This window comes from Myotis yumanensis, unplaced genomic scaffold (assembly GCF_028538775.1).
Source record: "Myotis yumanensis isolate MYYU_CA2020_CCGP unplaced genomic scaffold, mMyoYum1.0.hap1 SCAF_6, whole genome shotgun sequence".
Classification (NCBI taxonomy): Eukaryota; Metazoa; Chordata; class Mammalia; order Chiroptera; family Vespertilionidae; genus Myotis; species Myotis yumanensis.
This window is the reverse complement of record NW_027223757.1, coordinates 78,341,889-78,368,432: the sequence shown is the minus strand read 5'-3', so window position 1 is coordinate 78,368,432 and position 26,544 is coordinate 78,341,889. Positions and strand designations below refer to the sequence as shown.

Here is a 26,544-nt window from a genome sequence, read left to right as displayed (position 1 = left end):
CTCTGAAATCAATAAAAATATATTTAAAAAAGAAGAATAAGAGACACTGCAGTTATAGCAAACATATACAGTACTAGTAGTCATCAAATTAAGTAGATAAAGTAAAGGGTGTGTAGGAATTACACACTTTTTCTACAACTTACCAATAGATCCAACATGTGTTATGAGTGGTTTCTACTGAGTGGTAAATCATTGGCTGTTTTTAATTAAAATACTCAGAGTTGAAATTAAGCAGCCTACATAGACATTCTCACAAATCCCTTAATTCCTAAGGGTGTGACAATTGTGTCAAAAATATGTACAAAATTCAAAATTCTTTGTATGAGAGATCTAATTGCTGACCTGCATTGGCTCACATATTTATTTTTATCTCTGTGAATAACAGATTCACTTGTATTTAATTATATTGCCAAATATATAATTGTATGAAAGCCCATTGATTAAGTGTCATTAGCCTCCTGATTCCTCTTTATTTCTAGTGCTTAGTTGATTAACCAAAATACTTTGATGTAATTAGATAGTTATTTATGAAGAGAGATAGAAACTGAATTAGAAAATTTGTGAAATCTAAAAAGTACTGGACAAAACATGTATTTGATTTATGGAAACACATTTAAACGTCTCCCTTAAATTTAGAACTAAATATGATTAACATTTGATCTACATAAAGGTAAAGCAAAATAGTTAACAAGTTTTAATTGAGCGTTACCATACCATTAATCATCAACAGGGGAAATATAGAACTTTCAATTCAGGCATCAGCTAAAAATTGTGTCCTTAAGAACAATGACGTAAGTGACAAAGTTAGAACTTATGATTCATCAAAGATCATCTTTTGTTACATAATTCATAATGTGACATTTTGTTTGAAGAAATAAGAATATTTCTTATTGTAGCTTCATAAATAAAATTTTAAATAAGAATAAAACTAGGCATAAAAATAATAACTTTGTGTCATAATGAGATGATGATTATAATTGCCGAGAGGATATCTACAAAATTATCACCTCTTTTTAAGTCTAGAAGCTTTCCTAAGTCAGTCGATTAAGCAGCAGATTCAAATATCTAATACTGAGAATTCTGAAACTCCTGATATAGCTTAATGCATGGTGTCATTGAATTGCTTAGCAAAAGTTAAATTTTTCCACATTTTTGCCATTTTCTCATTTCTTTTTTTAAAAATATATTTTATTGATTTTTTACAGAGAAGAAGGGAGAGGGATAGAGAGTTAGAAACATTGATGAGAGAGAAACATCAATTAGCCGCCTCCTGCACCCCCCCCAGTGGGGATGTGCCCACAACCAAGGTACATGCCCTTGACCGGAATCGAACCTGGGACCCTTCAGTCCGCAGGCCGACACTCTATCCACTGAGCCAAACTGGTTCGGCTCCTCGTTTCTTTATCAACTTAAAAATTAATCATAACTTGTTGTATTGTTAATCTAGTTAGAAAGTTGATTTACTACCTTATAAATTAGTTTACACAATTTTCCAAATAATTCCCTTATCATAACACAAGAACTAAAGCAATGTTTCAACCTTCATTTTAATTTTTAATATATTTAAACCTAATAGAAAATTTTAAAAAACATATCTTTAAACAACTGCAATATGTTTTTATAATAATGGATCATATTGATGGACTGCCAGATAGCAATTCATTTTGCTAATCTGAAAAATGATAGCATCAGTCTGTACTTAAATTTTTAGTTAGAGCCGAAACTGGTTCGGCCTGCAGACTGAAAGGTCCCAGGTTCGATTCCGGTCAAGGGCATGTACCTGGGTTGTGGACACATCCCCAGTGGGAGATGTGCAGGAGGCAGCTGATCGATGTTTCTAACTATCTATCTCCCTTCCTCTCTGTAAAAAATCAATAAAATATATTTTTTAAAAAAATTTTAGTTAGAAATTTCCTTAAAACAAAGATTGTATAGCCAACTATTAAGTAACACAAAGCACAACAGATAATGATGCCCACAGATGTCATCATTTGATGCCATTAAACACTTACCTTGAGTTGCTATTTATCTATTAAAAATAGTTTACATACCTGAAAGTCAGCCAACTGAGTCTAACTCAGAACAGAGAAAGTGAGAAATTCAGATAAAATATTCTCAATGGAAGTACAAACATGCCAGAGACTCAGCCAAATATCCACAGGGGCCTGTGGAGGATCCTGTTTTCTTTAGGGCAAATAAGGACTTAACCTCTGTTCATTGGTTTTTCCTCTCCCCATGGTCCTCTTTACTTTCCCCTGTGTTCAAAATGACCAAGGCAAATTCTGTGAAATGAAGCAATATTTGAATACTGGCTATAAACATGAAGCTCATTGTTCATTAAAAAAAATCTTTGTAAGAATTCAATACCTTTTAGGCACCTAATAATAAACAAGACTCCACTGATTTTAACTCAGTGATAAATTATGTGTGCTTCAAGATATTTTGTCATTTTCCACCCTTGCCGGTTTGGCTCAGTGGATAGAGCGTAGGCCTGTGGACCAAAGGGTCCTGGGTTCAAGTCCATTCAAGGGCACGTACCTTGGTTGTAGGCTCCTTCCTGGACCGAACCCTGATTGGGACTCGTGAAAGAGGCAGCCAATCAATGTGTTTCTCTCACATTGATGTTTCTCTCTGTCTTTCCCTCTCTCTTCCGCTCTCACTAAAAATCAATGGAAAAATATTCTCGGGTGAGGATTAACAACAACAAGATATTTTGTCATTTTCTAGTAGTTATTTGTTAATGACACAAATGCTTTGGACAGGAATTAGTGGCTGGGACCATGGAATAACAATCACTTGGAATAAATTGGCCCTTTCATACTTGTCTTTGGCTACATGGATAATTATTGTCAGGGCTACATGATTACATTTTATGACTGCCCACTGTTAATCCAGACAAGTGAAGCTATTCACTATCATATTATCCCCTGAATATGGAGTGGCCTCACTTTAGAAGATATATTCTTTCCAGCAACTTCTGGGGAGTCCTTTCCTTCACTCTTTAGCTACTGCGTTGATCTAGCGTTTTGTTGCCATTGTTTTAAAAAATGTTTCTGTATGTTTTGCTTCTTTAGAATATATCATTTGGAGTATGTATTGCAAAGCCTTTACTTTTATACACCATACATGGTAATGTGGCAATTAAAACTGAAACCAATGATCCGAAATCATAATCATTTAAAGTAAGGAAAACAGCAAGTAAATGCCCTTACATGGAGCATGACAATCATTTTTGTGAGGCTAGTGGATGACATTGTGTATAAGTAACCACATCAAATATTAAACTATGAGTTTAGTCTACAAGAGTCCAAATTATAACGAAATATTGGGAAAAGGGGGATTTTCCAAAGTTCACTTGAATCATGGCTCTGGAATAAGCCTATAACTTGATTTAAACTTCTTTACAGATATGATATCACCTCAACATCATATTTTAATTTAAAAAGTAACGATTGCTCATAATCCTTTCACATAGGTTTTCCCTTGTCCTGAGGTTAACCTATGAATATTCACCGTAACATTAGCCTTGGTTTTATCAGTGCTCCTGGACTGTTGCTCACTGGAGAAGTTTATGATCACACTATGTCGAGAGCAGCTCTGCCACTGTGCACCTCATCTGTACATTGCAGATGAAACTTCGCAGGTTGCTTTATGAAACTGTATCTAGTCCTCTAGTAAAAGAGAAAACAAGCCTTTAATAAAATGCCATGGGATGAAGTTAAAGCCCCCGTTTCACGAGTTCAACTTCAACTTTGAACCTTTTATTTTAGACAAATTTGTAAAGAATTCCAAGACCTCTTGAGCCAAGATAGATCACCCCTGGGATCCTCCAGACCCACTCCAATTCTAGACCTGGACATCCAGAGGCACTTAACACATTTCAGGTAAGACTGAGTTTCTCATTTGCTCAGACTCTTTTTTTAAATTGCTCAAACTGTCTTTACTAATTGTTCAAACTGTCTGTACTAGACATTTGTGTTCCTATCACAATTCCATTCAGAGATATGGCATATATGTATATGATGACTAAACTGAAGTTTTTGAAATTCCAAGCATCTGAAATAAAATTGTAAAAATAACTAATGCATGAAGCACTTGAGATAAGAAGAGTTAATATCTTTGGTGATTATCTAGACCTTATGGCTTTAAAAGTAGCCACTATTATTTTAAATAATCACACTTTGGATTAGGAGTCTGAAATCTGTTAAACAGTTCTTTTCCTTAATTAGGTAAATTGTTGAATGAACAGATGATATGACAAATTAATGGGATATTATAGGCTGATTTTCCAGTATAATTTCTACACAACTAGAAATGCAAATGGTTCTTAAGTTAGTGCACACCAACATATTTAAAGGGCCTAGAATGTATTATTAAAAGCGTATTTTGAATTTTTTTTTTGAGAGGCTTTGGAGAAGAATATAATATTTTTTCTGGTTAACTTATGCCCTGGATGCAATTTTGAAAATAATATATAACTATTTAGGTGCCTTCCAATTTAAAATTTTAGGATTCTATGCCACATGGAGTTCTCATCAATATAAAAATATTTATTCTCTTTTAATTAGTATCATTTAGCTTAAATACAATGCTAAGGAAAGAGTAATATATATTAAATTTTTAAAAGTTTTAAATACCTCTCAATGATTATAATGCTGTTGAGGAGAATACCCCATTATGATAAAAAATAGAGACTTAAATAAATTAGAATTTTATCTGTGGCATCAGAAACATTTAAATAGAATATTTTTTCATAATTTCACAAGGCTTCTCAGGATATAATAGACACATCTCTGAAGACTAAATTTAGGATTTATCTTCTAAAAATGCAGAAAATATAGGTTATAGTTCACAGGACTTTTCTCCTATGACTCAGCTGGATTAGTGAAGGTGAGTGTTCTAAAACTGGAAGGAAATACAATGCCTATACATGTAGAACAAAATACTTTGGAGTCAATAGAAACATCTTCAAATTTAGACCCTTACACATTGGAGCTGGGTTGTTTGGGGTAACTTTTACACTCTTTCCAAGCCTCTCTTTCTCTAGCTGTAAGTGAAATAAGAACCCCTCCATTGTATTCTGGTAGTGAGCTAAAATGAGAAAAATGAATATAAAGTAAGCATCCCAATAAATGATGTATTATTTATTCCACCACTGACCCAAGTTTAAAAGGTACAGATTGCTCCACTATTCTATCTGTACATATATTTTCCATATTTTTATTTGTGTACACACTAAAAATATCTATAGTTTTTACAGAAGTTTAAGTCAAAACTTAATACTTTTCATACTAATTCAATTATGGATTTAAGGATGTTTAAGGTACAAATTTACTCTAAGGAGGAACTTACTGTTCAAATACAGAGAACTGGATCTCTATGTCATGTCTACTAGGTTATTACCAATTATAGATGCTGCAGCCTTCATCATCTGTGAGCTCAAAATAAAATACAGCATAAATGTGTAAATCTAATACCACCTACAGTGTGAAATGAATAGTCAAGTCATTTGGTTTGCTCAGTATAGGCACAAACTGCTAATGTGTTGATACTTTAGTCATTTGACAACTTAATGCCACAGAACTCTTTAGAGAAAACTTTAGCTTCTAACTTAAGCTAAATGTTACCCAAATGGGCTTTAAATACTCTTATTTACACCCCCATGCAGAATATGAAACAAGCTAGTCTGGTATCTCCCAGAGAAGAGCAAAAGATATGGTAAATTGCTTCCCCAATTCTCAGTTTTAAAAAAAGGGAAAGAAAGATTAAATTTGGGGTGTAAAACTCAAGATCATCTGTGGCTGCAGATTCTCAATCACAGCCATTTGAGACGCATAACCATCCTTAAAACATTTAATATATCTACTTATAAAAGTATGATCTATAAAATTTTGGTGTTACTTATATGTTGAGTATTTTGATATCAGAAAGTTATGAATTCCACTTATTATACTCTTTTTAATGTTTGCTGGATTTTAAATTTATTTCTCTTTAATTACACTCCAGATTAATTATGTAGATGAAATCTTTTGATTTTATAATGGGAAACAGTATGATGTTAGGTCTCTTAACCAAATTCATTTTGTAGCAAATTTCCTAAATTATATCTTTTTAAAATTGTGATGAAAAACACATAACATAAAATTTACCATCTTAACCATTTCTAAGTGAGCAGTTAAGTAGTGTTAAGTATATTGTTCTGCAACCAATCTCCAGGACTTGTTCATTTTACCAATGAAACCATGACTATTTAATACCAATTCCCCATTTCCTGCTTCCCCCAGCCCCTGGCAATGACCATTTTACTTTCTGTCCCTCTGAATTTGGCTACTTTAGATGCCTCATACAAATGGAATCACGCAGTATTTTTTTTCTGTCACTGGCTTATTTCACTCAGCATAATGTCCTCAAGATTTGTCTATGTTGTAACATGTGTTAAATTTTCTTCCAAGACTGAATAGTATTCCATTGTGTGTATATGTGACATTTCACTTCTAACTTGAGCTAAATGTTACCTAAATGAGCTTTAAATATTCTTATTTGCACCCCCATGCATCCATCAATGGGCACTAGGGTTGCTTCCACCACTTGGCTATTGTGAATAGTGCTGCTGTGGACATGGGTGTGCAAATGTTTCTACAAGGTTCTGCTTTCAATTCTTTTGTATCTGTACCCAGAAGTAGAATCACTATGTCATATTATAATGCTATCTGAGAAACTGCCCTACTGTTTTCCATAGTGGCTGCACTGTTTCATATTCCCACCAACAGTACCCAGGATTTTATTTCATTTCTCCACATCCTGGCCATCACTTGCTATGTACTTTTTAATTTTATTTTTGGTAGTATTTATCCTAATAAGTGGGAGGGGATATTTCATTATGGTTTTGATTTGCATTTCCCTTATGATTAGTGATATTAATCATTTTTTCATATGCTTGTTGGCCATTCTGTGTCATCTTTGGAGAAATGTCTATTCATGTCCTTTGCCTGCTTTTTAGTCTGCCAGTTTGCTTTTTGGCTGTTGATTTTTACGAGTTCTTTATATATTCTGGACATTAACCCCATATTAGACATATGATTTGTAAATATTTCCTATTGTGTAGGTTGCCTTTTTATTCTGTTGATTGTGTCCTTTTTATATAGATGCATAGATGTTTTTGATGTAGTTCATTTTGCCTATTTTTACTTTTATTGCCTGTTCTTTCTGTGTCACATCCAGGAAATCATTGCTAAATCCAATGTCACAAAGTTTTTGGCCTACTATGTTTTCCTATAAGAGTGTTATAGTTTTAGGTCTTGTGTTTAGGTATTTGCTTCATTTTGAGTTAATTTTTGCATATGATATAAGATAAGTGTCTGACTGCATTCTTTTCCATGTCATAAATTACACTAGGTCTCACTTTTTTTTTTTTAAATATATTTTATTGATTTTTTACAGAGAGGAAGGGAGAGAGATAGAGAGTTAGAAACATCGATGAGAGAGAAACATCGATCAGCCGCCTCCTGCACACCTCCTACTGGAGATGTGCCCGCAACCCAGGTACATGCCCTTGACCGGAATCGAACCTGGGACCTTTCAGTCCGCAGGCCGACGCTCTATCCACTGAACCAAACCGGTTTCAGCCACTAGGTCTCACTTAATATGCTCCGTAGGTTCTGCAACTTTAAGCAAAATGTTGGATAATGAAACCAATTTTACTCTAGGCTAATTGATACAAACAAGAGTTAAGCTCCTATGACATCTCATCAACACTATATTGAAACTATGTTATTGCAGGACCTGCTTTGTATATCCTTTTAAACAAAAGGTTTAAACATGGCTTAAACATTGCCAGTTAAAACCCAGATTGAATTCTCCTAATGTAGACTGGATTTAAGTGGGTGTTTTGTTTTTACTGTGCATTTATTAAAAGTAGCCTGGATAGATTATCTTAACAGGACTGTAAAAGTCAGCGTGTTGCCTGACCTTGAAAGAGACTCCACACGTTACAAATGCAGCCCTTAAACCTGGCTTCACGGTGGACTCTCTCTTGGAGCGTTTTAAACCTCTTAAGAACTGGAGTACCCCTTTAAAGATCTGATTCAACAAGTCTAGGATTGCACTCAGGCATCCGTTATTCGCAGACCTGAAGCTGATTCTGATAGTTGGGATATTCCTAGACTATTAGAAAAACAATTATTATTCATGTTTAAAGTGACACTGAGAGTTATGTAAAGTTCTGTCCTGTACACTAACATATTAAAGAGATTCCTAACTTTGAAAACAGTCTATTGGCAGAGTCTTATTTTCCAGTTTTTGCTGAGTGCTGGCTGGGAGAAAAGAAGAGAGCATGATTGGGTGGGCATAGAGAATAATTAGTAACGTCACCTGTGCTACTATTTTATTTAGTCAAAATTGCCTTCCCAGTGCAGACCACTTGAATTACACCTGATAGGGTGCTTGATTTGGTTCCTTAAGAACTGTGGCTTACTTTCGGCAGGTTGAATATGTCCCGGTAAAGCGAGGATGTGATCAGAGTAGTTGACATATCAAGGTGCTCTGGAACCCCGTGCGTGCAGGGACCCTCCTCGCTTTTCACAGCCTGGAAGACTGCTGTTTCCATCAAAATAACGGGAGGCAGATTTATTCATGATATATAATTTAGTGAGTGTGAAAAAAAAGTGTCTTGCTGTAGAGAACACAGCAGACACCACAGCTCCTACTGGAAGTGGGAAGAAAATGAAATGAAATCTGCAGGAGACCCTGTAGACAATTCCCAGGAATGGCAACGGGCTGTGAGATCAGTGACATCGGGTTCCACGGACAGAACAGGTTCTGCTAAGATAGAAACCCAGAGCCCTAATTTTTCAAAATGTTAGGAATTCTCCTCCGAGGTCTCAGGAAATGTTAAAAACTTTTTCCTTTTTTACCTCTTATGTTCTCATAATCGCATTGAATCTGAAGTCAAGCATCTGGCAACATGAATAGGGAAGGAGGTTAGACTGTCGTTAACACTCAGTTTAGAAAGAACAGTCTATCAGAAAAAGAGGAAATTTTCCTTCTCGGCACTCAATTGGCAGCCTGAAATGTTATTGTTTCTAATATTTTTCCGTGCTAATGGCAGGCGGTGAAAGATAACTAACTAAAGGACTGTCCCATTCTTTAGGGACTTTTAATGTGGAACACAATTATATTCAAAGACTTATATGAGAGAGATTTTATAATAGAGAATTAAACAGAGTGCAGGCTTTCATTTTTCCATCCACAGTACTTAGCACATAGTATGTGCCCAGCAAATATACGTTAATAAATGAAGATAATGATGCTAGCTATGTTAGGTCTTAGATGAATCCGCCACTGATTCATTCCCCAGGGCCATGGGCTGAGGAAGTGGAATGATCAACGTGCTTACTAGTAATTCTCCTGTTTGAGTCAGAAAGTGTGCTGACACCACACCTTAGAATTAGATGCTCCTGCTACTCCCATAATGCTTTGAAAATAAGAAATGTACAGCATTCCCAGATACCTGTGTGCCTGCTGGTGATTAAATTTTTCCATTGATTCTCACTGTTGAAAGCTCCCTTATATTTCCCACTCTTCTTCAATATTTGGATCTTCTGTTCAGCATCCCTGTCAAGTTGTCACCCGTTCCAGGCTTGAAAACTTGCAATGATAGACTGCTCTTTGCTCGAGTAAGCATCCTCCTATCTCTGACAGCTCTATTAGAAATGCCTTTTTTCCCCCAATGAGGCAACATCTGTCTCCCTAAAGCCCCCCTCCTTGGGGGTCTTACAGACTCAGTTCTATCCTGTTTCCCTCCCAGTCGCTAAAGACAGCTCTCATGCCTCTCTGAGTTTTTTGTTCCTGGGCTACTCATCCACATATGTCATGCATCCCAGTCAACTCAACCAGCATCTTCTGAGTGCTATGTGGTTGGCAACATGCTGAAGAGAGGATGTTTCTTTTTACTTAAGCGTGAGCATGCTTGGTCTTCTCCGAGGAGCCTACAATGTGTATAGTCTCCCTCCCTTGGGATGGGAAAGTGGCAGGGAAGGTAATCTGCAGTGGGTGAATTTATTTTCATTTATTTATATATTTTATTGATTTTTTTACAGAGAGGAAGGGAGAGGAAAAGGGATAGAGAGTTAGAAACATCGATGAGAGAGAAACATCAATTAGCTGCCTCCTGCACACCCCCCACTGGGGATGTGCCCACAACCAAGGTACATGCCCTTGACTGGAATCGAACCTGGGACCCTTTAGTCTGCAGGCCGACACTCTATCCACTGAGCCAAACTGGTCAGGGTACAGTGGGTGAATTTCTTAATCTTGCACAAGTATTTTTAGGGCCAGAAGAAAAATGAAGACATTTAAATTCAGTCTCTAATCCCAAAAGAAAGCATCATGAAATAAATTACACAACTAAGCTTAGCATTTAAGAAATCAAAATAGTAAGCTTCCCTTAGGATGTTCTGCCTAGTCCAAGGGGACATCTAAGCCCATTTTATTTAAGAATATTGGAAATAGTGAGCCTCAATTGTGAAGGAAAAAAAAATCCTTCCCAAACTTAAGCTCCTTTACATAAGGTTGAAATTAAACTTTAAAAGGTAAACTTCGCAAGTGAGTGCCATTCCCAGGTGCAAAGAAAAATATACTCATCAGGTCTTATTCACCAGTTAAGTGGGGGAGGATAATCTGTATTCACACAAAAGGAAGGAGACTCCCTTGAAGAAAACCTTGCACTAACAGCAATGTCGACTAGACTAAAACAGTTTTCACTTCCTCAGCAGACAAATGGGATCGCGATGCTCTTCTCATATGAACCAACATTAAATCACTTACATTAATTTAGTACTAAGTGGAAAATTAAGGAATTCAATCAGTTGCCAATATTTATTGTACTTCACAAGTTGTGTGGCATTTGTTTTAAATGCTACAAGAGGTACATGTGTAAAAACGGGTCATTTGATGACATTTTCATGGATTTTTAGGTTCAGCAGGGAGGAGGTTAGTAATTAAAATAACAGAAACCAGAGGCAATTGTTTCTAATAATAAGTGGCAAAAATGGCCCACAATAGTTACGTGTGAATAATTGATTTGTGGGAATGCATACATTGGGGAAGAAATTTGGTGAATTTTTATTTAAATAATTTCTGGTTTTTTGAGCTATGGACTGGGGAACAGAGACAGCAGGGGATCATGGGAAACATTCAGGGGGATGTCAGAGGGCCTAGCTCAGTCATGTCTTGGTTACCAGCTGGACGTGTGGATTGAGGGCAGGCACTTCACCAGTCCAGCCTCTGGGTGTCCATCTATAAATCGATGCAGTTAAGCTGGATGATCTCTAAAGCTCCTTCTATCTAGACCAATGGTGTTTTACTCCATTGTTGGTTGGCTGCTCTGTTTTAAATCATTATTTATGCTATATTTCCATACGATCTCATTTCTTCTCTTTATGCTTTAGCCACTCATTTATTTTTAAGTCAACAATTGAATAGCGTTTTGCTAAAAAAGCACAACAGTCCTAAGATTAGTGTCTTCATTCCTTTATGCTATAGAAAATATTAATGGTCTAGTAGAGAGAAATATAAGGAAATGGTTCACTTATCCACAAAAGCTCTATTCCCATATGTTAAAAAAAAATAGGATAAAAGTTTAAAAAAGTCTTTACCTTAAAAAAGTTGACTTGTCTGTGTTGGATTTTGGTCTCTCCTAATGGGTGTGCAATGATTGTACCCTTAGCATTGAGCTGGACTGCCCAGATGACCATTGAGCGGGACTGAAAGAAATGGAATCCCAAGGACCCATTCCCCTTTGGGGCCTCAAAATAAGTCTCCAAATCTGGCAGAGATTCAGGGCAGTCATAAACACATTTCTCCAAAGTGAGTTCATAGAGCATTAGTCCCATGAGATGTGCCTTGAAATTGTCTCATGATCAAGTGTTTCTCGGATCAAGAAACCCTGACTGACTATTATACCTCTCTTGAAGTGCACCAGTGCACATTAGCATGTCAAAGGCTCCCAGAACCTTTGAATGGAACCATTTTTGAATGAAAGGAAAACTTAGTCCCCTGTTTTCAAAACTTGATCACAGAAACTATTTGTGTGTGTGTGTGTGTGTGTGTGTGTGTGTTTTCTCAGAATACTTATTGACATTCCATAGAACTCAGGTTCTGCCGAAGTACTAGGGGGAAATGCTGAAGAAATTCATCATTTTAATTTCCGAGAAAGGATAGCAGTCATGGTAGTTAGGTGTTATTTCTTGGCCCTAAGAAAACACATCCAACTCCCTAGCTTCATTTAAACTCTTTTAAAAATACTGATGTTGCCGAAACCAGTTTGGCTCAGGGGATAGAGCATCGGCCTGCGGACTGAAGGGTCCCAGGTTCGATTCCGGTCAAGGGTATGTACCTGGGTTGCAGGCAGTCCCCAGTAGGGGATGTGCAGGAGGCAGCTGATCGATGTTTCTCTCTCATCGATGTTTCTGGCTCTCTATCTCTCTCCCTTCCTCTCTGTGGAAAATCAATAAAATATATTTTTAAAAAATACTGATGTTTTGGACCCCTCTCAAACCAATGAAATCAGGATCTCTGGGGTGGGACCCACACATTAGTTTTTAAAAGAAAAAAAAAAAGCTCCCTGGGTGATTCTAGGTTTGAGAACCACAACAGCTGAAGGAGCCACAGACCATTGTGAGTGCTGTGAAGGCCTTGCTAATGAGTACATTTCAATGATGTGTAGCCACCAAAGCAAAATGTACCATAAATATGCACCTTGATTAAACTCAATTTTAAATTACTTGGGGCAATGGGATAATATAGTCTACGTAGAAAATAAATACAATCAGACAGTTTCCATTTCCTCGATTTCTTCAACCTGTTAGGATAGATGGCATCAAATTCTGGAAGAATAGGACCCAGCTACACTCCTCCGGGTGCAATCTCTCTCTCTGGCCTATATTCAGGGTTGTGCTGCTTCAGAGAGATGAACAGAAGGAAGGTTTTTCCGAGAAGGCCCACAATCCCTTGCTGGTGTTCTCCAGGGTCTGTTTCCCAGCCCCCTGTCCTCACAGCTGTTCTCATGAGTGCAAGAAGGCACTTTTCTGGCCACCACCAAAAACTAGAGTAGGGAGTACAGACTGAGCCTAGGGCTGTATTTGGAACTCAGCCTGCAGTAGCTGAATAATCCAGGAAGGAAAGAAAAGGAGATTTGTCTTCCCTTTAAATCTTGCTACCTGCATGCCTCCTGGAGGCCAGAAAATAGAACTGAAGTTGATGACAGTGGCATCCACATGCAATTCAGAAAATCAAAGATACACATTAGCAAACATCCATTGGAATAATGCAACGTAACAAAATAGTAGCAATAATAGCCCAAACTATTTCAACCTTTACACACACCAAAAGAAATGGAGGAAGAGAAGCCGGCTTGTCAAACATTGTCCAGGGAGAAAACTGAAATTTGACAAAATGAAATGAGAAAATGGCTGTTGGCTATTTTCTCTTGACTTTCAGTCTTCCAGTTTGTAGCATAATAGTACCTATTACTTCCAGCTTTTGGTATATCGAAAGAAAGCTAGAAAAATCCATCCATGGTTGGCAAACACAGCTGAGTGATCCAGTCTTCAGTGGCAAATACTAATGAGGCTTTTGTTTTCTTTTCAGTACATATTAAATCAGTGTTCGCTTAGTAGGTGGAAAGAATGTGCTGGAATCCGGGCCCATCTCATGCCAATAGAGGAAGAATCCAGGGGAAGATTCCACAAGAGTTTGCTTTAGGCTACGTTTTAGAAAATTGCTTTAGTGGTTTAATTTAAATTAGTTTAGACAGATCAATTAAAGTAATGATAAAGCACTTCTGAAGGACAATTCGAGCAATATGGAAACAGTTTTGTCTCGGATACAACAAAGCTAGGGAAATGTAAACCATATTTACTCAGATTAAGGAAAGTAAAATAGCTCTTGTCCCTCTGGTAGATTGTCCATTCACAATCTTATATTAACTCCCATTTCAAATTAACACTGACGTTTTGGAGATTTTAAAGATAAACACATAAGGCCTTGGCCCCAAGGAAAAAATGCCCTTAATCAAGGATCACGTGTGAAGAGAAGTTTTTGACATTTCTATTCTATGAAAGTTTCTTGATAGTAATCATCATTAATGTCAAGTACAGTCATGTGGCACCTTAATTATGGGGGTAATTTCTTTTGCTTGTTTGTTTCTTTGTTAATCCTCACCTGAGGAGTTTTTTCCATTGATTTCTAGAAAGAGTAAAAGGGATAGAGGGCAGAAGAGAGAGAGGGAGAGTCAGAGCAAAGGAGAGGGAGACAGAGAGAAAAGGAGAGGGTGAGGGAGAGAGAAACATTGATGTGTCTCTGAGAAATACATCCTTAGGCTATTTCCTCTCTGTGCGAACATTATAGAGTATACTTACACAGCCTAGATGGTGTAGCACCATTGTATATGCTGTCAGTCACTGACCAAAACATTGGTATTTGGCACATGACTGTAGTTTATATGTATAAACACTGAGTTATAGATTGGTTGTCACTAACATCTGATTAGCAAAACTGCAGAAGGTAAAAGAAAAATGATTGTAATTTATTTCCTTTCCATTAGAAATCTCTTCTCTTTTATCCTCCATTACCTTTTTTATTTCTGACTCACAATTTCTTCATTTAAAAAAAGTAGTTTTTTCATTGACTTCAGAGAAGAAGGGAGAGGGGATAGAAACATCAATGATGAAAACCATTGATAAACTGCTTCCTGCACGCCCCCTACTGGGGATTGAGCCTGCAACCCAGCTTGTGCCCTGACTGGGAATTAAACCATGACCTCCTGGTTCATAGGTAGATTGGTTCATGGCTCAACCACTGAGCCACACCAGTTAAGCTCATTTTCTTTGTTTGTAATGCCACTGATTGAGAATAAAGTTTGAACTGTTGCAATATATTCTCCTTTAAAAAGTTAAAGTATGCATCAGAACTTATTCAGGTCAAGTCATTGGTCAAGAAGAGGTTAGGAAGTCACCTTATAAAAAGGCAAAAGCTGTAAGTCCGCAGGTGTGCCTTCTTCCTATTATTAATGTTAACAACTAGCTAATTACAGTGGTAACAGATCCAGCAGACAGCTACTCCTTTCCTGAACTCAGCCAATTTGAAGAGATGGTTTATGTTGCAGAAAGATGCTCTAGAGAATGTTAATTGGGAGGCCTAGCAAAATAGGAGTTTTTAAAACCATGAATAAAATTAAGAAGATGACTGTTAAGTATAAGTTACATTTTCTCTAACATCAGGTGCTATAAACTGTCAGTCTAGATTTTTCTCAGCAGGTGATTATATTGCTCACAATCAGTTGTCAGAAACTTCCTGCTCCTCAGTGTGAAATTAGTAAAAGGAAAATGAAATCAATGAGCTGGAATCTAGTTAGAGACAGAAAGAATAGTTCAAGATAAATATAGCTACTGAGCCTGACAAGCTATGATTCAAACCTCAAATTTTGACCCTTGCTTTTTTTAGTTTAGACTTACTGATTTGGTAAGACATTTTCCTAACAATTACTCTTGAGTCAGATCTCTCAGTGTACTGCAAGTGGATATGTTTTCCTTAATCTCCCCTAAATTTCACATCATTGATTTTGGCCACCAACTAAGCTTTTTACCACATTAAGGTATTTCTGCACGTTGGTTTTTGCTATCCAATGCAGGAATTTTCCTCTCTATTTTAATTCCAGCCATTAGGTTACAAATCCATGATGCCTTCAACCACATTGTCAATTGACATGTCGAGCAGTGTGGAATTAATGAGAGAGCCTTGTGGAGCTCCACCAGAGATGTCCTTCAAGGTTGACAAGTCCACACTTTGGGTTTCATTGTCCAACCAGCTGTGACTCTTCCTCACTCTGCTGTCATCTAGCTCACTTCCCCTGCCCACCCCCCCACCCGCCCCCTACTTATCATGTGGTATTTTGGGAGAATTTGACAGATGCATTGCTAAAATCCTACAGTAAATTGCATTGCTACTGCTCTATAAGACTTTTATAGAGGGAAATAGTAGTTACTTTATTGGGTTCAGAAACCCAGACAGCACTTCAGTGATCATCTCTATGTTAACATTTCAGATTTGTACTAATCCATTACATGAACAAAGTGTGATAAACCTCTTCACTGGAAGACTTACAGCAATAAAAAGAATCTATTGATAAACACAACAAAGTGGATGAATCTCAAAATTATTATGTTAAGTGAAAAGAGGCAGTCACAAGAAGTCTATAGACTTTATGATTCAGTTTAGATGGTCTTTAGAGGAAAAAGCAAAAACTCTGGGATAGTAATTGGAGTACTGATTCTCAGTAGCTGGGGGTGAGGAGAGTGAATGCATTGAAAAGGAGCACGACCACACTTTTAGATAATGGTGGTGATTATATGACCCTATGAGTTTGTCAAAATTCAGTAAACTATATACCTAAAAAGACTAACTGTTACCTTATGTAAATTCAAACTCAATAAACTTGTTTTAAAAATATCCCATTATAAGAAATTTGTTAAGGGACTAATTAAATGTAATTTAAAAACGTAGTTTCTCAAATCTGTCTCTTTCCCCCCACTTTGATTATAAAGGCATGTTTCTCTGTTCCATCTCACTACATCCTTTCTCATCTCCCATAATTTTTCAAAAATTACCTAACAAGGTAGTGTCTCAGAAACACATTCCTGTGTTTTTTTTATCCTGAAATAGGAGTTTCCTATACTTAAAAAGTCTCAACTCTATTGACAGTTTTAAAAGAGCAAAGCATCTTAATTACCATTTAGTCTTTTATATGCAAACATAGCACTATCTTCCCCAAGCCAGGCCTATCCCTGCTTTATTTCCCTTCCTCATTCTTGAACTTTAAGGTCTACCTGCATCAGAGACTACCAAATGGAACCAAGGAAATGTTAGCCTTTGTTAACGCAATGATTGCATACATTGAAGTCCCCACTCCTTCTCCCCAAGGCTGCTGCCCCCTAAAGGTGACTCTTACCCAAATGCTAGCAGCAGAGTAGTATAGGCTAATGACAGTAGTGCCCTACCTCAGCCTTGTTTGTTTTATTATTTTTGCTTTTGATTTGTGGGGTTTTTTCACTTTGTTTTAGCACTCTTTATTTTTTAAGATGAGACTATAATTATGATAACAGGTTTATAGTAGGAGCCCAAACCACACATTTTTAGAGACACATCGCATCCTTTTTGCCACTTACATTAAAATTTTGTAGACTTTGACGATCACTTTTGCTGTAAGGCCACCCATTCTTCTTCCTCACTTTGATGCCTGAGATCTTACTCTCATGGATCTATTTTCTTCCCATTGTCTTCTCTCTGCTCTATTTCACAGTTTTGAATGGAATGTAACTCCTTTCTCCAAAGTCTCATCACTTTGGCAGGAACACCTCTTTTTCAATGTCTTAATTAAGGGATCAGGAAACTAATTCCCTATTTTCAGTAACATCCAAAGAGCTTTGAAGGGCGAGTAGGCTTTGATTGGCTAAAAAGAAGAAAGAGGGCAAACAAAGATGCACAACTAAGAATGACCATCATAGGTTTGGGGATGGAGAGAACATATGCCTGAGATTAGCCTTTTTAAAATAAAGTAATAGAACACATGATCAAAAGGATAAAGGAAGGAGACCTAGGAAATGCAAATGTGTTAAGAAATCCATATAACATTTGTATCCTCTGCCATTCTTCAGCAAAATTTTTTTAAATGTGACATGAAGATGGATACATTGCTAGCTGTCTCTTTCACTTGTCTCATGAGGGTCAACTTTTAGATAAATTTGAATTTAGAACTTCTAGATTTTGACTACCTACTTCAAACCGTCATGGCTACTATTTACCCAGGTAATATTTGCTATCTACTTAGGAAATGTTCTCTGATGTTAATCTTATGAAAATACATGCAAATGCCAAGTATAACCGAATATTAAGTCTGTGGTTAAAAACTAATATTTTCGAAAGAAAAAAAGCAATCTCCAGTATCAAAGACTTTTAAGATTGGACTATAGTGTATTATATTACAGATGACCTTAGTTTATTTTCTGTCTAGGACTGAAAGTCAGCATTACCAGTTCTGTTTTTCTTCTATTTTTCTTTATGTTCTACATTATTTCTTTTCTCCTTTTTGTATGTCACTAAGAGTGAGATATACACTTGTTTTCCTGGAGTGGTTGGGGCCAAGAGACTGTCATGATATTCCCAGAAGTGTGTTGTTGTTGTTGTTTTTGATCATCCTGTGATTTCACATTTTTCTGTGCTATTCTAAAACAATGTTAGATTAATTATTTGGCTTCATAAACCTCACTTGAAAGCTATTAGAACAGAGGTTATGCTTTACATTTAGTATCACCTAGGGAGGGGGCAGGCAGGTGCATGCTTTTTCAATGTGAAGGTATTGTTACATTAAGGAAACCAACAAAATTTGCATAATGTTTTTCATGTGGAAAGATAACAGTTCAAGTAATTACTTTTCTTATGTTGAATGTTCCGCAATCAATTTATGACTTCTCTGTTGAGCTCGGTGTTCTTTCAACTTCCATAACCTTCTGTTCATGCCCTGCATTTTAAGAAGAGCACCATAAGCATGGATAATAATGAATTGAAGCTTAGAGTTGGAAAGAACCATGCAGATGTTCTAGTTAGACCATTGTCATCTTACAAGGCTAAGTAACTTCCCCCAAATCACAAATTGCCTAAGGTCAGAGCCACTGTGAAGACTTGGGACACCTGGTTCTCAGTGCAGGGCAGAGATGACAATGCAACCTGCTAATGAGCAGGTACGTATTTCAGAAGCAAGAAAGGCCATCAGCCAAGAAGGATACCAGCTTAAGAATCTTTCATTATGGTGACAACTCTTCTGGACATGGAGAATTAAAGCATTTATATACACCTATCCATTTTGTACTTGATTTTTAAAAACCCTGGTCTTAGACAGGAAATTGAACACAAAGAATTAACTTCTTCTGGGCCTACAAGTCTGCTCACAGAACAAAATTAGAGAAACTAGGCTGAAACTGCCAACATAATGTGACTGGGCAAAGAAAAGGACTAAAACACACCCTTAGCCTGAGAATAACATAAGTAGAGGCAATAGAGAATATTAGATTTCTCAGGCAAATTATTACTTCTCCGGCATTAGTTTCTTCATCTATAAAACAGAGATAATAATACCTACTTAGTGTTGATGCCAGGATTATGTGAGATGATGCAGGATAAAGTACTCAGAATAGGGCTTTCCATATGATCAGAACTCAAATATTAGCTATTAACTTTAATGTTTAACCTAGCAAAATTAATTCTGCATATTCAGTTATAGATGAAGAAGGCAGTCATAACCAAAGAGGACATGTCAGTAGAGATGAAAATAAAACTCATCTAATGATGTAAGGATCCCTGAAGCATGAGAAAAGCACAAGAAAAGAGATAGTTTGTACCCAGGTCCAAGCATCTAGATATCGATGGGTGGCTTCCCTCAGTTCTTTGTGTGGGTGCAGCCATGCTTAATTCCTCCACCGCTCCCATCAATTACATTTGTTGTCCAGACTCCCTGATAGATCCTAAAGCATATGGATTCTTCTCATTGTAGAAATGGAGCGGAAGTCAGTTTTCCTACTCAGTAGTGTGAGATACTGCAGCAAAGATATGCATATGCTCGAACTATGATGATGTCTTATATTACAAACTTGGTGCACATAGTTGGCCAAGCACTGACCATTCTTGTTTCTTATTAATTGGAGACCGAAGTTGTTTTCCTTTATTGAGTGTGTTAATTATGTCCTAGACATAAGGCAAACTTTGCAAGATATTCAGATGAAGGATGCTAGCAACCTGTGCAGTGTAATGAGGGACATGCAGAAAATTTTACCCTCACCATTAAAGCCCCAAAGCCACCATTCTGAGTCCTTTAAATGGATTAATATAAACACAATTCCATGTTATCTTATTATTATCATCACCACTGGGGTGATATGGGTAGGCTGCATTAGACCCTAAGTCCCTCATTTTCATTGTTTTAAAATTTCACTATTTTTGTTCCTAAAGATTACATACCCTAAGAGAGGTAACTAGCTAACATGTTATGAAGGGTAGTTAAAAACTTCTAAAGTTATAACAGTTAAAAACTTCTAAAGTTTTAATAACCTAGGGCTTGTAAGCAGTTGATAGTTTGGTTTTTTAAAAATATATATATATCTATATATCTATATATATATATATATATATATATATATATATCATGTTGTATGCATAGTATAACATGCATAATATATGTCAAGCATATTTTTCAATATTATTTCAAGTATGAATAATGGAGAGCAACCTGGCAGTGTTACTTCAGAGACAGTTGACCAAGTGGACAATCTGGATGGCTTTTATTCATTAGAAGGGTGAATACGCACTTACTTGTTCAACTAGAAATATCTGTCATGGTAGGAAGGGCTACCTATACTGAGGTTGCAATGGCACCCTACATTTGCTTATTAGTTATGATTATTAGTTAATTAGTTAGCTGCTAAAACCCAAATGCAGAGTGGTATACGTAAGGTGGAATTTTATTTTTCTCTCACTAAAGAGACTAGAAGTGAGGGGGTCCCTTCTATGCTGCTCCATCTCCATCGCCAAGGTGACTATCCTCATCTGCATAGCTGCATAACTATTTTGAGATGACACAAAGGGCACGCAGTTTCATTTCAAGCAGGTGGGAGTCTCATACAGCCCCTCATATTTTATTGTGGGAGGGTTAGTCCCTTGTTCAAATCTAGCTGCAAGGGAAGCTTGGAGATATATTCCCCATCTGGATGGCCACCTGTCCAGATCAAACCCTATTACTATGAAGAAGAAAAGAATGAAGTCAGAGAAACAGCCATCAGGCATACTCGACCAATTTTGATTTTTTCTTATATGATCTATGCCCAATCAAGCATGGATATCATTCTTTAAAATGAGATGATTCCCACACATAGAAAGTTGTATTTTCTGACTTTCCTGATGAGACAGAGAGTCAGAGTCGTGTGTTAAATATTCAGACTTGCTAATAATTCATGCATGTCAACTCTATTAATGACAAACCTTCTTCCAAATACATTCCAAATTTCTTATGGTCAAAAGGAAGACACTGACTTGTGTTCTATCTTCCACAATGCTTGGCACCACTTAGGAATATAAAAAATGCCTAACGGGGGATTTATTGTCCTATTTCATACTGTATGTTGCTCATCTCTTTCTCCTACCACTTCTCGTTTCCAGTTTGATCACTCATGGCTTTGGGACTCCAGCAATATGTGCAGCCCTAAGCACTTTCCAAACAGTCCTCAGTGAAATGCTGAACTACTTGGAAAAACACACTACCCACAAAAATGGCGGAGCGGCGGATTCTGGCCAAGGACATGCCAACTCGGAGAAAACCCCCCTGCGGAAAACTTCAGAGGCCGCCGTGAAAGAGGGCAAAACAGAAAAGACAGACTAGCGACATCAAACAACCTACTTCCAGAGAGTCTTGCTGCTGATATTTTTTCTAATATATATATCACGGAGGGTGACTACACTTCAGTGGATCCAATCTTGACTCTCCCCTGAACCTCCATAAAAAACAAAAATGGAAATGAAAAATGAAACAAAAAAGGACAAAACCACAAAAAAAAGTGAAAAAAAGGAAAACAGCAGTGTAACCGTGTGATGAAATTGTCACTTTTAAAATTTCATGTTATGATAAACTCCTTTTGTGCACGTAATTTATTCTGAATGATAGACATCACAGTGTTAAGCACTCCTGGACTTTGGAGAGGCAGCACATGCGTTTGACATCTGACTGATGCACTTTCTCACCCTGCTCTGTAGGAAGGGATCAGAAAGCGTGACCCAACTGGACTCCTCCACCAGTGCTGACAGCTCCAGTCTTGACATAACTCCCTGTAACAAGAGTGCCTCTTTCCAATAAGTAGACCGACCTGGCAATGAATCCCTCAATAAATACTTTGGGAACTGAAAAGGGCAGTCACGAATCTTTGTCCTGTGAATTGACAGAAATTCTAAAATTTTGGTCACCCCCGCCCCGCCCCCCAGCCCACTTAACTACCAGTGCCTTGGTGGTATTTAAAAATTCCAGAAAATGCTGTCCCCCCTGTGTATGCCTATTCCCACCTCACCCTAGGTCCTTCCTTATGTTTGCCCAAGAGCTAAGAAGAGAGTCAGCATAATATTGAAGAAAGAACAAGTGTGAACGCCTCTATCCATTCTCCTCACATGCCCAACCTAACAGTTCAAGGAAACAGACTGCACTTAAGGGATCAGGGCAGGATGGATATGGTAGCTTTGCCATTTTTGGGCTCCCGATGGAAAGCAGTAGGATTGTGATGCCTAGAAAAGCTTTGGGATAGGAGCAGCCATCTCTCCAGGAAGCCCTCCCCTCAGAGACAGGAGAGGACCCCAGGGGGCCCCTGGAGGTCCATTGACGTGCTGGTGGCCAATGATTGTATGATTAGAGTGAGAGCCCCTCCTTTTTCTACCCTTGTGCTTCTTCTACCTGCTCGATAGCCGTGTCCTAACCATTTAGAAGCACAGAAGCGTTCAGGTCTGTGTTCAATAAAAACAAAAACAATGATCGGAGGTGACTTTTGCTTTTAAGATGCTTCCTTTGTTTATAGCTTGTTCCTACAGTTCATTGTCCTTTAGTCAAGACACTGAAGACAAGAGGTTCCGGGCTGCCAAGGCCAGAAACTAACTGAATGATAGTTAGGACCATTTAAACCTGAAAGTGTCAAGAAACCTGACTGGTACCACATTGTTCTAAACTTTCTACTGTTAACATTTTCCAACTTCTAAGCAAATCAATATATAGGTCATCATCTATGAAAAAAATAGTTTAATAATGTGTGGACACACCTGACACCAAGTGTAGCATGAAGATATTATCCTCTTGTTAACGTATGTCAATTACTTTCATTAAGTGTCTGCCATAATATAACCCCATGGGAAAGATTAGTATTATTTTTAATTGGAAGGAAATTAATTGCTCAAGATTTTTTATGTAGAGATCAAAAAAATATTTTTATCTAATAATAATTCTTAAAATTATTTGACCTTTATCTTCAGTCATGTACAGAAAAGGGGAACCATACCAATAAAAATCTAAATTTTCCAGACTAAATTCAATTAACAGGAGACACTACTATGGAATTCTATAATAAAGGGGTTTTATAGTTAGTAGAAAAGTTTACAATAAAGAAATGAATTGTGGGTTCATGTTCATCTAAATCCATTTTTAAAATTTTACCATTATTCAAGGCTTTAAAATTTTTTAAATAAAGTAGAATAAAGCTAAGATTCTGCAGTTCCAAATTTCATCACAAAATAAATTATTCCATTTTTCATGACATTTTCCATATTGTAATATATACACAAAAATGATGAATATTTCAGTTTCATAAGTAATAGGAAAGCTATATACAGGTACTGTGGACCACTAATATTTCCTTAATAAAATTTCCACATTAATTTTCTTTTATTCTTTTTATTATTAACAATACATATGTATTTAATATGGCATTTTGATATGCATATCTGCTACAGACTTAATGTAGTTATATACCATGTAAAATGTTCACCAATAATCAGATGAAAAGTTAGATCTGGCTTATAGTACCAGCTTATTTCTCCACCCATCGTTGTTACTAGTTGGGGTTCTTAACACCTCAATGGGGCATTTTTTATTAACATTAGAAACAAAAGTATAACTAAATAATTACAGTGCATATTATTTACCAGGATTTTGGGTGTCTTCAGAGCCTTAAATGGACAGCACCCATCATTTAACTTAACCAGCCATTGGGACATAAATGAATTGATGGACTGGTCATATTTAGAGTCATTATTTATTATCATATCCTAATAGACATTGTTAACATACCAACTTTTGCCTTGTATATAATAGGTACTTAACACTTTTTAAATAAATGAATAAATGAATGTGTGTGTGTTCTTTGTCCAAAATGGGCCAAAGGACAGTTTACTTTTGATTCTTTTTAATACTCAGTGCTTCAATCTGGCTTGCTTCTACCATGGTCATTTATAGATAATTCTTTTTTATTTGAATAAGGAAATATTTCCATTATCTCATATTAGTGGCAAGTAGATGTAGTTAATATAGAACAATGAAGAAAATTAGATAAGTATCAGAATTTCAGCAAAAGTGAAGTTATAATCATTATTAGTATCATAGTTCATAGTAATGGAAAGTAGTTCATAGAAACCTACCTTATTTTCAGTGTTATAATAGGTAATAAAACAATAAAAAAGCTTTTCAGATTAACTATTACTTGCCCAGAAAACTGTGCAAACCTCTCATAATTACACAAAATTAATGTATAATTTTCATATTTAAACTTGTGAAAGATTAGGTCAAATTCCTATGAAAAGAATTTTTTTGTGTTAAAGCTGTTTCAATAATCAATTTCAGGGCCACCTCTAAGGCTATTTTATCAGTATTACATTTGACTTAAATTTGGCGGTTCTAGAAAAATCAATGAAAACTCTGTATCACTCTACTCTTTCTTCTCTAGAAAGACAAGAGCACTGGAAAGATGCCTCATCTATTCTCCTGCTCACTTTTTTTGAGATGGTATGAAAATAGAAATAATTCTTTCTGGCTTTAAGTTCTTTTATCCCTTCCCCCCAACCCCTATTTTTTGAGGGTACGTTCTCTTCAATGTCCAGGACATAACATGACCCTTTAGCACTTCTGAGCATCTTGAACCTAGTGTGACAGTGATAAGAATTTGATCTTTTGTTACCTGGTGCTTTTAAGGTAAATGTGTCAATAAATTATTCTGGTTACTAATGAGTAAAACAATATAATTTCATTTCCCTGTATTTTTTTTTTTTTTTGCCTTTTCTGCTTCTTTGGAGGCATTTTAGACCGGTACAGTTTTTAACATGTATCAGAATGCTCTACTCAATGAGCATGCCATCTCCTTACAAAAGCCAACTCAACATAGGACAGGTGCCATGGTCTAGTGCAGTGGTTCTCAACCTTCTGGCCCTTTAAATACAGTTCCTCGTGTTGTGACCCAACCATAAAATTATTTTCGTTGCTACTTCATAACTGTAATGTTGCTACTGTTGTGAATCGTAATGTAAATATCTGATATGCAGGATGGTCTTAGGCGGCCCCTGTGAAAGAGTCGTTCGACCACCAAAGTGGTTGCGACCCACAGGTTGAGAACCGCTGGTCTAGTGACTAAGAACATAGACTCTGAAACCAAATTACCTGGGTTCAAATCATGGCTCTTTCACTTCCTACTGTGTGACTGTGGGCACATTGTTGAACCTCTCTGTGCTTCCATTTCTCCTTCTGTAAAATGAGAGTTATAATAGGTACCTGCTCACAAAATTACTGTCAGAATCCAAGAGTTAATGTATCTAAACTGCTAAGAGTAGAACTAGTGCCATGTGTTAGTTATTATCTTTAATACTTGGACAAAATACACTTTTTATCTAGATATCAATTTCTTCTCAGTTTATTGAACCCTTTCTGTATGGCAGGCTCTGTCCTAGAGACTGAAGATACTGAGTGGAATAGAACATTTTTTTGCAAGTTTCTCACAGTCTCCCACGAAGATCCCAGACATTAGCATCCGGTAAGTGCCACAATAAAAATGCGCACAAGCTGCCCCAACACAAACCAGACCAGGTCCGGGGAATCTGGGGAGGGCATGAAGGGTAGAGGACAGGGAGGAAGATCAAGGAAATGGATTGTGATCGGGGAATGGGAAGGTGAACATCAGGAAAAAAAGGGATTTTATAGTTCCGGGTAAATAAAAACATTTGGGGCAGGATGCGATTTTGAAAACGAACAGGTGTACCTTGTATTTCTGTTCATTCCTACCTTCCTCCCTCATGTTTTGGGCAGCTAACATTTCATCCTGCCTGCCTCAGGGCAGAAATGGGGCCCAGTGGAATGCAGACAACAAGAGTTGAACTTTGGCACAAGTTTTCAGTTTCAAAATCCCAGGCCCTAAGGAGGACTTGAGGTTTAAAAGTTTTTCTGTCAGGACCTTTTTCACACACACACACACACACACACACACACACACACACACAGTGAGACCATAGTTCCCAGATCGGGAAAAGAAGGAGAAAATAAAAGATTAGTTAAAGAAAGCTTAGCTATCATGTCATCTCTCTGAGAAGGGGCCATGCCCTGGGAGAAAGGTTTGAGACAGAGGAAACCATATTTCCATCTCAGATAAAAGCCCAGCAGGAAGAACAACCAGCATAGTGATGGAGCAGAAGCCATGTCTATGTGGTGTGTGTCCATCAGATGGTTCTCAGACAGCCTCATGGGGTTTCTCCCAAGAATCCACATGGCATGGAGAGGCCAGGATGTGGTGAGTTCAAGCACAAAACAAAGAAGCAGCACCCTAGCCGATTTGGCTCACTTGATAGATCGTCGGCCTGCAAACTGAAAGGTTCTGGGTTTGAGTCTGGTCAAGGGCACATGCCTGAGTTGTGGACTTGAACCCCAGTAAGGGG

General features: G+C 37.1%; 1 protein-coding gene across 1 annotated transcript in view; it reads left to right on the top strand.

Annotated features, from left to right (window-relative positions):
* The window catches only part of TFAP2D (transcription factor AP-2 delta), a 52,692-nt gene extending 29,403 nt beyond the window's left edge, over positions 1-23,289 (top strand). Inside the window, exons 7-8 of the mRNA XM_070419352.1 lie at positions 3,771-3,884; positions 21,262-23,289. Of these exons, the coding sequence (XP_070275453.1) occupies positions 3,771-3,884; positions 21,262-21,481 (334 nt within the window). The 3' untranslated portion in view covers positions 21,482-23,289. The remainder of the gene's footprint in view (positions 1-3,770; positions 3,885-21,261) is intronic.
* The last annotated feature ends 3,255 nt before the right edge of the window (positions 23,290-26,544 follow it).